The sequence below is a fragment of the Penicillium daleae genome, assembly GCF_028827525.1.
Source record: "Penicillium daleae strain IBT 16125 chromosome Unknown utg000005l_segment0_segment0, whole genome shotgun sequence".
NCBI classification, from domain to species: domain Eukaryota; kingdom Fungi; phylum Ascomycota; class Eurotiomycetes; order Eurotiales; family Aspergillaceae; genus Penicillium; species Penicillium daleae.
Window position 1 is genome coordinate 3,178,150 of NW_026623153.1, and position 14,199 is coordinate 3,192,348.

At 51.6% G+C, this 14,199-nt stretch overlaps 8 protein-coding genes across 8 annotated transcripts; 4 read left to right on the forward strand and 4 right to left on the reverse strand.

The window, feature by feature from the left end:
* Positions 1–51: 51 nt before the first annotated feature.
* N7458_005318 (mitochondrial 54S ribosomal protein uL10m) lies at positions 52–1,104 on the reverse strand (the record flags this gene model as incomplete). The annotated part of the gene is made up of 1 exon (XM_056908700.1): positions 52–1,104. The coding sequence occupies one exon, from the start codon at positions 1,102–1,104 to the stop codon at positions 52–54; it is 1,053 nt and encodes a 350-aa protein (XP_056767318.1).
* Positions 1,105–1,382: 278 nt separating this feature from the next.
* Positions 1,383–2,735, forward strand: N7458_005319 (anthranilate phosphoribosyltransferase; the record flags this gene model as incomplete). Its single annotated transcript, XM_056908701.1, has 2 exons — positions 1,383–1,709; positions 1,767–2,735. 2 exons carry the CDS (start codon positions 1,383–1,385, stop codon positions 2,733–2,735), a joined length of 1,296 nt encoding a protein of 431 aa, XP_056767319.1.
* Positions 2,736–3,226: 491 nt separating this feature from the next.
* N7458_005320 (Rpo12/RPC10 RNA polymerase subunit family protein) lies at positions 3,227–3,532 on the reverse strand (the record flags this gene model as incomplete). Its single annotated transcript, XM_056908702.1, has 2 exons — positions 3,227–3,251; positions 3,333–3,532. 2 exons carry the CDS (start codon positions 3,530–3,532, stop codon positions 3,227–3,229), a joined length of 225 nt encoding a protein of 74 aa, XP_056767320.1.
* Positions 3,533–4,199: 667 nt separating this feature from the next.
* Positions 4,200–6,073, reverse strand: nar1 (iron-sulfur cluster assembly protein NAR1; the record flags this gene model as incomplete). Its single annotated transcript, XM_056908703.1, has 2 exons — positions 4,200–5,903; positions 5,966–6,073. The coding sequence occupies 2 exons, from the start codon at positions 6,071–6,073 to the stop codon at positions 4,200–4,202; spliced, it is 1,812 nt and encodes a 603-aa protein (XP_056767321.1).
* Positions 6,074–6,563: 490 nt separating this feature from the next.
* Positions 6,564–7,706, forward strand: N7458_005322 (uncharacterized protein; the record flags this gene model as incomplete). The annotated part of the gene is made up of 1 exon (XM_056908704.1): positions 6,564–7,706. The coding sequence occupies one exon, from the start codon at positions 6,564–6,566 to the stop codon at positions 7,704–7,706; it is 1,143 nt and encodes a 380-aa protein (XP_056767322.1).
* Positions 7,707–8,202: 496 nt separating this feature from the next.
* Positions 8,203–9,373, reverse strand: N7458_005323 (putative formamidopyrimidine-DNA glycosylase; the record flags this gene model as incomplete). The annotated part of the gene is made up of 2 exons (XM_056908705.1): positions 8,203–8,722; positions 8,781–9,373. The coding sequence occupies 2 exons, from the start codon at positions 9,371–9,373 to the stop codon at positions 8,203–8,205; spliced, it is 1,113 nt and encodes a 370-aa protein (XP_056767323.1).
* A 460-nt stretch (positions 9,374–9,833) lies between these two features.
* N7458_005324 (MIX23 family protein) lies at positions 9,834–10,481 on the forward strand (the record flags this gene model as incomplete). Its single annotated transcript, XM_056908706.1, has 2 exons — positions 9,834–9,906; positions 9,970–10,481. 2 exons carry the CDS (start codon positions 9,834–9,836, stop codon positions 10,479–10,481), a joined length of 585 nt encoding a protein of 194 aa, XP_056767324.1.
* Positions 10,482–11,156: 675 nt separating this feature from the next.
* On the forward strand, positions 11,157–13,778 carry N7458_005325 (peptide alpha-N-acetyltransferase complex A subunit NAT1; the record flags this gene model as incomplete). The annotated part of the gene is made up of 3 exons (XM_056908707.1): positions 11,157–11,238; positions 11,305–13,266; positions 13,324–13,778. 3 exons carry the CDS (start codon positions 11,157–11,159, stop codon positions 13,776–13,778), a joined length of 2,499 nt encoding a protein of 832 aa, XP_056767325.1.
* Between the last annotated feature and the right edge of the window lie 421 nt (positions 13,779–14,199).

Below are 14,199 nucleotides of genomic sequence, written 5' to 3' on the forward strand. Positions count from 1 at the left end.
CCAACAGTATGACCTATTATACAAGAATGATTGGGTATGGCTTCGGCCACCCTAAGACGACTCGCTCTTCTCGCCTGCAGGCTTCTGCTCCTCCTCTAGAACGCTTCTCCGGCTCTCCAGAGTGAGATACAGGCTCTTGCCAGCACCCTCCAAGGTGCTGGTGACGCTGGATCCCATGCTCTGCAAGGCCATGATAAGCTGAGCGCGCAGGCCATCCATACCACCCTCAATGCTGCCGACCCACTTGGTCTCGCTGACATCAAAGACCTTGCCATCGATACGGGCAGCGAGAAGGTTGATCTTCTGCAGACCGGTCTGGACGACCGGGTCGTGGTAATCCGGGTTGCCCTTGCGAGTGGGCGCCGCGAAACCAGATTCCTTAGGCGTCAAGATCGACAAAGCGGCCTTCATGTGTTCGGGGGAAACGGCAGGGATGGAAAGGATCGCGATTGGGCCCACGAGAATGTCGGCGAGCTCGTGGCGGCCTTTCAGGTGCTTGATTGCGGCGTGGGCCGAGCGCGACAAATCGTGGGTCAAGGCAGGATCGTCCCTGGAGCCGGAGATAGCGGGCAACTCAGCGGATGTTTGTGTGATGGGATTGACTGCGCTTGGAGGCTGTCCGGCAGCCTGGGCGGCCTCGTTGGGCCGGAAGTACTCGACGATGCGGATCGCGACCTCGAAGATGCTAGTCTGGATGGTCTGCAGCTTGATGTAAGGAGCTAGTTCCACAGCTGTCCGGCCCTCGGAGGCGATCTTCTCATCCACCTTCTGCAAAGCCTTGGTGAGCTCTCGTCGGATCGAGGACCATTCCATGGACTTCAAGTTGTTGTGTTGGAAGATAACCATCAGAGGAGATGTGCGGATGAGAGACGTATATTGCCGCAGGAGTTGTGACCGGCGGTATTCAGGATTACGGTGCGATGGCAACTGGGTAGGAGGATTCTGCGAGATTGGGGCTTTTGAGCGTGTCATTTGCTCAATGGATGCAGCTGGTGTGATTGCCGGGGCGGCAACGGTGCTGGCGCTCCTGGACGCGATTCGGAGTTCTTGCGGGCATCGCAAAGCTTTTCGACGAAGCGACATGATGTGTACCCGTGGAGGCATGGTGGGCGGTATGTGATAGGTGTGTAACAACACCAATTGTTCGAGATTGGAGTGGATCAAGAGAATCTCCGGGGGACGGAAGGGCAGTTCGTCGGGTGATATTTTTTGATTCCAGAAGGGGAATAGCGTAATAACAGGCGGTGCATAATTCTGCCGGACATGGATCAGCGCGATGAGGGGCTTGACTCATGACTGTACCATTTCTTTGACACTTCTGAACATCCATTGACCTTTTAGAGCTTTGGGAAATTCTCAGTATTGGCTGAGTCTTCAATACAATGTCTTCTCCCAAGCATGAGAAGCCGGAAGTGGTCTCCATCTCACCCCTCCTCCAACGTCTGGCCTACCCCGCTACTGCCGAGATTCGAGTCAGCGCAGAAGACATTGCGTCCGCGTTCGCTCTGATCTTTGAGGATCGACTGTCAGACATTCAGACCGCAGCCCTCCTGACCTTATTGCACTCCACTGGGAAGGACAGGCAAGCGGATGTTATTGCGAAATGCTCCCATCGCATGAGGGAAGCTGCTTGTCAGATTGAGAAGACCGAGCTGAAGAAGATTGTCAAAGCTCGTGGAAGACGCGAGGGAAACTATCAGGGTGGTTTGGTAAGAGAATATGGATCTCTGGTAGTATCGCATAGCTGACACTTGTTTCTATTGCAGTGCGATATCGTCGGAACCGGCGGAGATTCACACTCAACCTTCAACGTCTCCACTACCTCGTCCATTATTGCCTCGCCGCTTTTGATGACAGCCAAGCATGGCAACCGTGCCCAGACTTCTTTCTCTGGATCTGCCGATGTCCTGAACGCAATCCAGCCCATTCCTCCGAGGATCTCTGCGGTCGACGCGACCAATGTGGCCAAGGTCTACGAGAAGACCAACTATGCCTTCCTCTTCGCACCCAACTTCCACCCTGGTATGATGTATGCCAACCCTGTCCGGCGAGGTTTGGGTCTGAGGACAATCTTCAACCTTATGGGACCTCTGGCCAACCCCATCGAGTGGGCAATTGAGGCACGACTGGTTGGCGTGGCTTACCAGAGCTTGGGTCCGGTCTTCGTCGAGGCTCTCAAACAGGCTGGTGCCAAGAAGGCACTGGTGGTCTGTGGTGAGGAGGACATGGATGAGATCAGTTGCGCAGGCCCAACAAACTGCTGGAGGATCTCAGAGTACCCCAATCCGGCATACAAGCCATCTGAAGGTGACGAGGACGACTCCAGCGATGATGATGAAGAGAACCCCAAGACACTGGTCAAGATCGACACATTCCAACTTCACCCCTCGGATTTTGGCCTGCCCATTCATCCTCTCACCGAGGTCTATGGTCGCAAGATGCCGAAGGATAACGCAGCTAAGCTGATGAGCATCCTTCGCAACGAGCTTCCTCGGGACGATCCTATTCTGGAGTTTGTCCTCATGAACGTTGCCGCTTTGCTGGTCACCGCTGGGGTGTGCGAGGCTGAGACCAGCAACATGGGTCCTGGCGACGATGGAAAGGTCATCACGGAGCGTGGACCCGGTGGAGGCCGCTGGAAGGAGGGACTTCGCCGCGCCCGCTGGGCGATTGAGAGCGGCGAGGCTCTCAAGAGCCTGGAGCAGTTCATTGAAGTCACGAACCAGCTTGAATGAATGAGCTTGTCGGAAATGAACCAGTTTCCAAGGTATAGAATGTTGATGTCGTGGAATTTGGAATGATTGTATCACTAGTCATCTGTCTGGGAATCCTAGGTCAAGTTTGACCGGTATTTGTCATGTCGTCCAGGTGATCCAGAGCTCACAAATGGATTTCGGATTCAATCTGTTTGAGTTAATTGGGATTAAGGTCTGGGTTTAAGGACCTGTTTGCCGACATGAATGTAAAAAAAGATCAAATTAAATAAAATCCGTGGATCATATTTTATTCGCTGTAGCTAGATGAGCCTAGCCACAGGCCCAAAGTCTCATGCATTTCATGAAAACTAGTTGTGTATTTGCAACTCCAAAGCGCCATTCGATGCATCGTGCCAAAAGTCGAAGAAAAAAAAAGAATCAAAGGATAACTCGAGCCCCGTCCATCAAACTCCACAGCGTCTAGGACATCACACAGACATAGACGATTATTTCACCGGATCGGCGCATATTTAACGGGCCTCGAACTGGACCATGCTGTTGATGAGAAGAATATCGAGTCAGTCCAAGTACCCTAGAATAAGGATCGCCTAGGAAGGCTGGTACGATGCATCTTACCGCTTAGTGCGCTCCTTGTACAGCACACGGTGACCGCACTCCTTGCATCGAATGTGCTCACTGCGTCGGAGAGACACGCGCGACGCGCAGTGACCGCAGATGTAGACGACCGCGGGGCTGTCGACGGTCATACCGCTGGCGCCCTCAGCAAAGGCGTTCTGGCCGCCCATGGAGGGGACCTGGTAAGCTTCACGAGACATGGCTGAGAGGTTGTTGAGTGGGAAATTGCGGTAGAAGCGGTTTCCTTGTTGAACGGGCAACAAGTGTCAGGTGGAAAGCGATCGAGGGTGATGACGATACTGTAGTTGGAGTCGGCGAGATTCTTTTTCTTTCGCCGCGGGATTTTAGGTGATTATCTAAGCGGATGATAGTTAACTAAAGGATGTTGGCCTCAAGATCAAGGCTGCAAGATCGTGGATGAGTCAGCTTTTCCGTGCCTCCTGACGGGCAGGCCCGCGGTAGTGCTCACCAGTCCACCACATCTGGACTCCTGCTAATATTCTCAAAAATAAAAGGCTAGAATATGAGCCAAAGAGCGATACTCGAGCTATCAGCAGATGGAGACAGAATGCTATCCGAGGTCAGATGCTCAAAGGAAAATCTCAATACTAAGGTCGAACTATACACGTTCTATGTATCCTAGCTTCCACTGCGGTTGTACAGTAATCATTTTTCGGAGATAAGAAGATTGTAGATGCATTTCATGCGCATAGTTCTATGATATAAATATGCGAAATTTAACTGGATGTTGCCATAAACCCCGCAAACCATGAATGAAAAGCTGGTATATCCCATATGCAGTCAAGTAGATCAAGGTACCAACGCCATGCCCCCAATGTACAACAAAGTAAAGAAATAAGAGAGTATCTACCACCCGCCACCAATTTTACCAGCAAGCTCAACCACTTTGGTGGTATCGTTGGCAGAGGTCTGGTCTTTACCGACGTCGCTCTCCACTTTGCGATAGGTCGTGTAGACCAGCTTTGAAAGGGGTGTACCCATGTAATCTGACCAGCAACGCAAGGCCTCGTGGACCCGAGCATCTTTTTCACTCATCGAAAGTTTATGGGGCTCATCGGTTGAATCAGACTCGGTATCGGATTCCATAGAGAAGTATGCCTCGTCCACCCGAGCAAGCCAGGCTCGTTGCTCGTGAGGAGATGGCTTGGACGCCACGCCATCTTCCAGTGTCCCAACTGGAGTCTGTCCAGCAGCCTCCCGGGCATCCTCCACCCGCATCTGTCCGCCACCATTAGTGCAGCCACCTGGGCAAGCCATCACCTCGACATATGCATAATCCGGGCCCGATCCACCCGACATAGCATTGCGAGACACAGGTTGACGCCGTCCCGCTTGCACAAGCTTTGCTCCCGGCATTCGAGATGACCGGGCGGGCTTCAATTTCCGGACCAAATTTTGAATGTTTCGGAAGCCATAGTAACGAGCTGCTTTCAAAATAGGTTGTCCGTCCTGTGAGTTGAGGACATATTCGACAACATCCGCATTACGGCCCCGGTTCGCCAAGATTTCGCTGCCAGGGTTCCGAGCTTGGAAAGTCTTGAGAACATGGTAGAGATAGCCTCCAGAAGTTCCGGTTTCGAGAGACTGATCGGCGGAAGATGTCTTGGACGAAATGAAGGAATCGAGAGCCTTCACCGGTAATGGGGGAGTGTGAATGTGAGATAGTGGACGGAGAGGTAGGCTGGGCAGGAACAGACCCCGAGATGCAGCAAGAGATAGAAGCTCGCGGGTCGTTATCACACAATCCACATCTCGAACAGGCTGGTGCACTTCAGACCCGTTCTGGGCATTGGCAGGCTGCCAAGACACATCAGTCAATTCTTCACGGCTGGCCTCCAGCTTCTTATCAAAACATGGCATGATCGCCAAATGCCAGATGCGAGATGGTGAAACTCCGAGCGATTTGCTCAGAACAGACTTGAGAAAGGTGCCTGAAAGAGCCTGTGGAGACTTCAATCGAGACAAATGAGGAAGGACAAATGGATGCGTCTTTTCCGCGTAGCAGATCCACCCGGGGCAAGCAGATGACAAGATGGGCCGTTTGGGAAGAGCAAGTTCAGGCTGATCGGCTGCGGGAGCCCCCTCGGCGATCGACTCTGAAACTTCATCGGCAGTGAGGACCAAGACGGCCTCCCGCATGACATTTGTGTCAACAACCCATGTAAAGCCACTGCCATGCTTTCCACCACTGCGTAATCCCTGCGGGCCACGTAGGAACTGGTCAATCATATACCCCGCTTCCTTCTCCGACAGACCATAAGTGGCAGCCAACCCAGCTCTGACCTGCGGGCTGACACTGGCAATGAATATCTTGCCTTCCCCTGAGTTTTCTGTATCTGCGAGCGTGGTCCCATGCTGCTCTTGCGCCAATGGAATTTCTGGATAGGCATCGAGAGTGTTGAGGACCTCTGCGTGGGATTGCAAAGAGATCAAAACCGCCTCGGCCGAGGTCACACAGCCCGAACAGGCAAGACAATCTGTCAAAGAAATCTGAGCTGGGGGTAGGTTTTCGGGCTGGACTTTGTCTTCCGTCGTCACTTCATAAGGATTCTATCATTAAAGTCAGCAAATGAGGGCCCACGGTCATTCAACAGAAGGAAAGCCCTACTAACCTCCGAGTCCTTTGTATTCTTCTGAGGAAGGGATTCAACGGGTTTGATGCACGCGACTCCAGGCGAAATGAAATCGTTCAAGTCGTCTGCCGAGAGGATCGCGCTCATGGTGGCGGATGCCGCTTCGGGCAAAAGAACCCCGCTTAGAAGAGGAAAGCCAAGATCCTTTGAAGTGAAAGGTGAAAGCTGTGAAAGCGTCCTTTGTATCGAGTCAAAGGGACGGCGCCACTGAAACCGCAGTAGCAGGGATTCGTTCAAAGAAATACAAACCCAGGCCCCGGTAAGTAATGATTTAGTCAAAGAAAGACAACCAACGGGCGTTGCGGGCTTTGTCATCTGTGGCGACATCGGCGCCCGCAACTGATAAGCTTCTCCGAGGGCTCACCGCCTGCGGGCGCTGCCTGAGCATCGTCATTGGCTGCCTGCGAACTACTGCTCAAAGGACCCTTTGTCTTTCATTTATTACTCTTCCCTCTATTCTCTTCCCCATCACCCAATCCATTTGAAAATTCCCTTTCACTAACTGAAGTCTATTTGAAAGCTAACCAGGTTTCGTCTAGCTCTGACTCAGATTCCAAAGCGAGTCCTTTCCGGCAAGATGGAGTCGTCGACTCAAAATCATGACGATCTGCTTCCCGTTGACACGAAAGTCAACTTGCAAAACCCAGACTCTTCAAAGGCAGACACCGAGAGCATAACTGATTCAGAGCTCTCGGTCCTAGAGTCAAAACCTGAGACTTCACCTCTTACTCTTCCTTTTCGACCAGCTAATCATCATTCAGCCATGCAAGAGTCTCGGCAAAGACCGGCCGACCAACAGCAACAGTCGGGACGAGAGGCCATACCCAAGACATGGAGATACCCTCGAGCAAAGACGCCACTTCCAACTTTGACGCATGCGCAGAAAACTGCGATTCGGGTGCAGGCCGCCAGGGATACCTTTAAAGTGTCCCAAGAACTCTTGGGAAATCTCACGGGAAGCTTCGGGCTCGGTTACAAATTCCGTCACCAGAAGATCAAAAGTCTCGACTCCGTTCTCAAGAGTTCTTCCCGTTACCCGAAATATCCCACTACTCAGGTCAAAGTCGTCAACAAAGACACTCTAGACGCCGCAATTGCTCTCGACAATGCAGCTGATATGATGGGAATCAAGAGCAAGATGCGTTCACTCGTGCTCAACTTTGCAAATGCTTCAGTCCCAGGAGGAGGCTGGCTGAATGGTGCCAGCGCCCAGGAAGAACAGATTTGCTACCGAACTACTTTAAGTTATCATGGTCTCTCGCCTGATTTCTACCCCATGCGATCCGACGAGGGTATCTATACCAGCAACTGCTTGATCATGCGCGAAAATGAGCAGAAAGGATACTCGTGGATGTGGTTGGGGAAGCCAGAGCTTCTCCCATTGACAAGTGTCATCAGCGTGGCAGCTACGCAAGGCCCGCCCTTGGATTCAACTGGAACGAAGTACAAGAATCCTAGTGAGCGGACCCTAATGGAAGACAAAATGCGCAGTATCCTCCGTATTGCAGCTGATCATCTTCATACAAAACTTGTGCTTGGAGATTTGGGATGTGGGGCCTTCCATCACCCCCCTGGTGAAGTTGCAGACTGCTGGGTGAAAGTACTCCAGGAGAAGGAATTCAAAGGATGGTTTGAATTCATCGTGTTTGCAGTTCTCGACAAGAAGGACGGCGATAATTTTTTGACGTTCATGAAGGCCCTGCACGATCTCAAGATGTGACCGGAATCTGCGTGGCATTCGCCCTTATCCGAGATCTACTGACCTCGTGGGATAGGTCTTCTTACGTATTTCCGATTTGATCGGTTTTCCTTTCTCAATTTTAGTCAAGTCTTTTGATAGTGCTCAAGATCTCGCACAAGAACCCTCTACTGTGGCAGATGCAGCCGCAATGGGCTCTGTTCCCTCGAATCTACTTCACTGAATCACAATTTGACAAATCATTCTTCGCTTATTATGAAAGTTTCTTCAAGTTTTGTGTCCTCCCACAGTACTTAGTAGTCCCGTAATAGATAGACACAGACATCTGTCTTAAGGTGGCTTTTAGGTACATAGTGACTTCATTGTTCGCGGAGTTTTCCGGTAGAGGTTGCTACATTGAATATTTCAACTTAATTGCCTTAGGAATGGCCTGTCCAATAGGCTAGACAAACTCTCGCCCAATATCAAACAGTCACACTATTTGCTACAATTTTTAAGCTATGTTCACATAAGTGCCCTATTTTCTTGCCCTTGTAGAGCGACGCCGGCCAAGAGTAGTATCAGCTGGCTTCACTTCTTTCTTCGCCTCCTCCTCTTCCTCCTCCTTGACAGCAGACTTTCTCTTCTTCTTTGACTCAACCCTTTTCGGTTCTGGCTTTTCTTCGATATCAGAACCGTCCTCTTGTTTGACAGCCCGCTTTCGCTTTGAACTTGCTGGAGTGTCATCTTCGTCAATCTCTTTCGCCACAGCACCAGTCTTCTTTTGGACTGCTGGTACGACGGCGCTTGTTCTGCCGCCGACAGTGATGAAAGTGATCTTGTCTCCATTGGGCAACGTGGTCGGATGATTCTTCTTTCCCTTGCCCCATCGATGCTTGAAGAGCCAGTGCTCAGGGAACTTCTCCGAGTCTGCAAGAACATCCAGGGCCGTAGAACAGACATAATGGATTTGTTTGTTGAGTTCCTTGATTTGGTCGTCGTTCAGGGTGTTGCTATACTGCTCAGGGTGAATCTTGGCATGATATAGAATTTCGTCGCTAGAATCAGGAAATCAGTGATTTGCTTGTGTGCATTCGTGGGTGACATATACCATACCCCATCCAATTTCCAATTCCACTGATATTTGCTTGGTCAAGCAAAAGAGCCTTGATGGGAACCCTTTTGCTCTTCAACTTCTCCATCAGCCATGCTTCATTCACAATATCCGTATCCACGACAGGATCAGGCCCATTCTCCTTGAGAGGGGTGTGTTTGCGAATCTCATCTCCAGGGCAATCCACCAGGCGAATACGACCCAGCCGGCGCGCATCCACAAAGGCGGCTTCTGTCTTTGGATCTTCGCTTGTCTCCAGAATGAACTTCGCGTACTTTGGCGGCCACTCCTTATCGGCAGGCTTGTCTGACCGGTAGTAGTATGTGTCGGCATCCTTGATTTTCAGCCAGCCAGCCATTCCAAAATGCATCACAGCGTGCGGCGGCGAAGACATTGTGATCCAGAAGTATTTTCCTTGTTGACCAGCACCGACAATCTTTTTCCCTTGCATTGCCTTTTGAAATTCGGCTGCACTGGTCCCAACTTTGCCGTAAACGAGATCATCATGCTGCGCCTGCACCTTGGACAGCGTCTTTCCGACAAGGTGCTGCCGAATGAAATGCACAATGCGCGCAACCTCTGCCAGCTCGGGCATATTGACTTTGGGGTAGATGAGGTGATGAATTTACAAAAAGTATAAACAATCAAGGCAAGGTGTACCGTAGCTGCGACAGCCAACGGTCATCAGCTTGACACGAGAATCAGGACGCGCGACACGAGATCACATGACCGACCTCGGTGGCTTAATGGGCATTATTCAGCTCTATCAGCGCTAGTCCGAATGGGGACGAACATTCGCTCATGCGGCGAACCTGGCCAGAGGTCGCCATCTTCACTAATATCTGGAATTGTTCGGACTTCTTGATATTCCAGTCTGACCTACTTATATACAGTCTACCTGGCGCATAGTCAACCCGTTCCGCCGTATCATTCTCCCCTCTCTATCTGAGAGCATCGTCTGCCATTGCCACCGCTCGACTAGGTCTCCACTCAAGCTGGATTGGTTCTGGGCTAGCAAGACGGATCCTGGCTCTGGGGAGAAAGTCAGCCAAAAGATGTCACAGCCTTCATCTACGGAGGCCCCGGTGCTGACTCCTCAGTTCTGCTTCGATGAAAGGCTTCTCCGTGGTATGTTGATCGGTCGTACTATCTTCACAATCATCAGCCAAAGCTAATTCCACGCTGGCGCAGACTTCCTTCGCCTGTCCCGCTCTACTATTGACGACTCAATCACACAGAATTTAAATGCGCTAGTAACTCCCTCTCGCGAGGGATTTGATCCATCCTCGACTGCCGTGCGACAGACCGATTCAAGAGCTCGAAAAGCGATTGACCCTTCTGCTTGCCAAGGCTTCAAAGATAATGTGCTATTCCCGTCATGGCAGACTCGATCAGATGTCCTCAATTACTGTGCCGGAGTTGCAACCAGCCCCGATCCCGAGGACCCAGATCTGATCCTGCGCGAGACAGAATCCGCCCGAGATCGTGAACGAGTTGTCAATGAGCGGCTGGATCCATACTCGGCACGCTTCTTCCCTCGCGAGGCTCGAACTGAGTCACTAGCAAACTTGGTTCGTAATCAACGTACCGTGGAGGAGATCATCCGAGCTCGGACATGGGGCATGGTGACTGAGAGGTGTGCCGGCTCTTCGTCTTCATGGGAGGAAGCCTTGAACGCCTGGCGACAGACTCATCAGCGATAAGGACTTCCTTCTTGCGAGGGATATCTCGGGGTGAACAGCCCATGGCGCATCCATGCGGGCATATGTGCATGCATGTGTGGACTGATTGCTAATTTGACTCTCTCGACTCTTAACCCTTCTTGCGCTACCCTGGCGTTGGGGTGGACAAATTACAAAATGTACATTACTGCATATATAAAGCGTTGTGTTGAATGTCTATGACCATTTCGATTCATGAAGATCACCCCATTTTAAGTATTTGTTCAAGTGTCTGACCCTATCACTTGCCTTGTCTTCTGTAGAGGTAGGGAGTATAGATTAGGTGTACATGCACTCATGAGAAAGATGTACAACCCATCGCACAGCCCTTGGTTACACTGCACGCTCTGCTCTTGCTGGTTGCATTGAATGCCTACGCTCACAAATCACACCCTAGTACACAAAAAGGACATACCCACAGAATCTGGAGAGAAATACAAATTGAAAAAAAAAAAAAAAAATTTGAAATATGAAAATTCAATCCTACTACCACTCTACGCAAGACATGTTGACGTCGCCGGGATTGCACTCTCATCGGGGCCTATCTTATCGGCCCAGGCGCTCTGCCAAGTTCGGACTCGGAGAAGCCGCTCCCCGCACACATCGATTCCTCCCTCGCACAAGTCAATCCTTTCTCCCCCAGCAGCGTCGCCCACCATGCCGCAACCATTGAGCTCCAAGGACCATGCCTTGTTCCGGCAAGTGGTCCGCAACTTCGAGCAGAAGCAATACAAGAAAGGTCCATACCCCCTCCTTCCCCTCCAATGGCTCCATGCGTAAGCTAACTGCGTTTTCATCGCGACAGGCATCAAGACGGCAGACCAGGTTCTTCGCAAGAACCCCAACCATGGTGATACGCAAGCGATGAAGGCTCTCATCATGAGCCATCTGGGTCAGCTGGAGGAGGCCTTTGTGCTGGCCAAGGAGGCTCTGCGCAATGACATGAAGTCGCACATCTGCTGGCACGTGTACGGATTGCTATACCGTCAGGAGAAGAACTACGAGGAGGCAATCAAGGCCTACCGCTTTGCTCTGCGATTGGAGCCCGAGTCTCAGCCCATCCAACGTGATCTCGCCCTTCTTCAAATGCAAATGCGAGATTTCCAGGGATACATTCAGAGCCGCAGTGCGATGCTCCAGGCGCGCCCGGGTTTCCGCCAGAACTGGACTGCTTTGGCGATTGCCCACCATCTGTCAGGTGATTTGGAGGAGGCTGAGAAGGTCCTTACGACGTACGAGGACACTCTGAAGATCACCCCGCCCGTCTCGGATATGGAACACTCGGAGGCCTGTCTGTACAAGAACACAATTATTGCCGAGACAGGGAACCTGGAGAGAGCTCTCGAGCACCTTGAGAAGGTTGGATATCGGTGTACCGACGTTCTTGCTGTCATGGAGATGAAGGCGGACTATCTACTTCGATTGGGCCGCAAGGCGGAGGCGGAGGAGGCATATGCCGCTCTCCTGGACCGCAACCCAGAGAACTCGGTCTACTACAATGGTCTTATTCAGGCGAAGGAGATCTCAGAGAATGACCACAAGGCACTGAAGTCATTGTACGATGAGTGGGTGGAGAAGTACCCGCGTGGCGATGCGGCACGCCGCATCCCTTTGGATTTCTTGGAGGGAGAGGACTTCAAGCAGGCTGCGGATGCTTATTTGCAGCGTATGCTCAAGAAGGGTGTTCCGTCTCTGTTCGCGAACATCAAGATCCTATACACGAATCCCGCCAAGCGGGACGCAGTTCAGGAATTGGTTGAAGGATACGTCTCTGGCAAGTCGGCCTCGCAGCAGAACGGCTCAGCTGAGGGCAAGGACGAGTTCCTGGCTTCATCCCACTACTTCCTGGCCCAGCATTACAACTACCATCTTAGTCGTGACCTCTCCAAGGCCATGGAGAACGTGGAAAAGGCTATTGAAATGTCACCCAAGGCTGTAGAATACCAGATGACTAAGGCTCGCATCTGGAAGCACTACGGCAACACTGTGAAGGCGGCGGAAGAGATGGAGAAGGCCCGTCTGCTGGATGAGAAGGATCGATACATCAACTCCAAAGCTGCGAAGTACCAGCTCCGCAACAACGAGAACGACAAGGCATTGGATAACATGAGCAAGTTCACCCGCAACGAGACTGTTGGCGGGGCGATGGGCGACCTACACGAGATGCAGTGCACATGGTTTTTGACAGAAGACGGCGAGGCGTACTTGCGACAGAAGAAGCTCGCCCTCGCCCTCAAGCGCTTCCACGGCGTCTACAATATTGTTGACACCTGGCAAGAAGACCAGTTCGACTTCCACAGCTTCTCCCTTCGGAAGGGTATGATTCGGGCGTACGTTGATATGGTCCGTTGGGAGGACCGCCTGCGCGAGCACCCATTCTACACCCGGATGGCCCTCTCTGCCGTCAAGGCGTACGTGCTCCTCCACGACCAGCCGGATCTCGCTCATGGCCCGATGGGTCTTGGAGCCAACGGCGGTATTCAGGATGAAGCTGAGCGAAAGAAGGCCCTTAAGAAGGCGAAGAAGGAGCAACAGCGTCTGGAGAAGATCGAGGCCGACAAGCGTGAAGCCCGCAAGGCGGCTGCTGCTAATGCTAAGAGTGCCGATGGAGAGGTCAAGAAGGAGGATACCGACCCTCTTGGTAACAAACTGGTCCAGACAAAGGACCCCCTGAACGATGCGATGAAATTTTTGACCCCACTGCTGTCTCTCAGCCCTCAAAATATCGAGGCCCAATGCCTTGGCTTCGAGGTTTACATTAGGAGGAGTAAGTTATATTCAGAGCCAATGCCAGAACCTGACAACTGACTTTGTCCCGCAACAGACAAGCATCTGCTGGCTCTGAAGTGCCTATCGGCCGCACATGCCATCGACTCTTCCAACCCTACTCTCCACGTCCAGCTTCTTCAATTCCGCAAGGCTCTCGACGGACTTTCTGAGCCTCTTCCCGCTCCGATTGCCGAAGTTGTCAACGCCGAGTTTGAGAAGATGCTCCCAAAGGCCCAGAAGCTTGAGGAGTGGAACGAGTCTTTCCTTGCCGCCAACAAGGACAGCATCACCCACGTGCATGCCGCCCTTTCTGCTCGTCAACTTCTGAGCCCCGACTCCAAGGCCCAGTGTGAAAAGGATCTTCTGGCCACTCTCGACATGCCCAAGATCACCATTGATGAAGCCTCTGCTGCCATCGACCTACTGAACAAGTGGGGCAGCGAGACCACTGCCTACGTCGAGAAGGCAAACAAGAAGTGGCCAGAGTCTTCTGTGTTCCAGCAGAACTAGGGGTATCGAGTGATCGGAAAAGTGACTTATTGATCTCTTATACCCATGATGATCGCAATTCAGTACTTATTGGTCTCAACGCCAGGTTGCAACTCCCGACCTGCTATTTCCTCGTGGTAGATAGTGTGTTCATGGGAGGTCTGATCTGATGTAGGGGGTGAAAATAGAGAAAGCCCTGGTCGATAATATTTGTTGACGTCTGTCATCCAAAAAAAATACACAAATCAAATCACACCCACTGAACAAGTGCCAGTCATAAGGTTGTTCGTCTCGTATCAATCTACCTAGCTTCTGTTAAAAAACAACCTTCCAAGGTTTGTGACCCGGGACTAGGTATATATTAACACCAAGTCAGCCAGATATCCAACCAGAACCACAGGAGATCAAAACTTCGTCAAGATTGTAATTTTTGAACATCTCA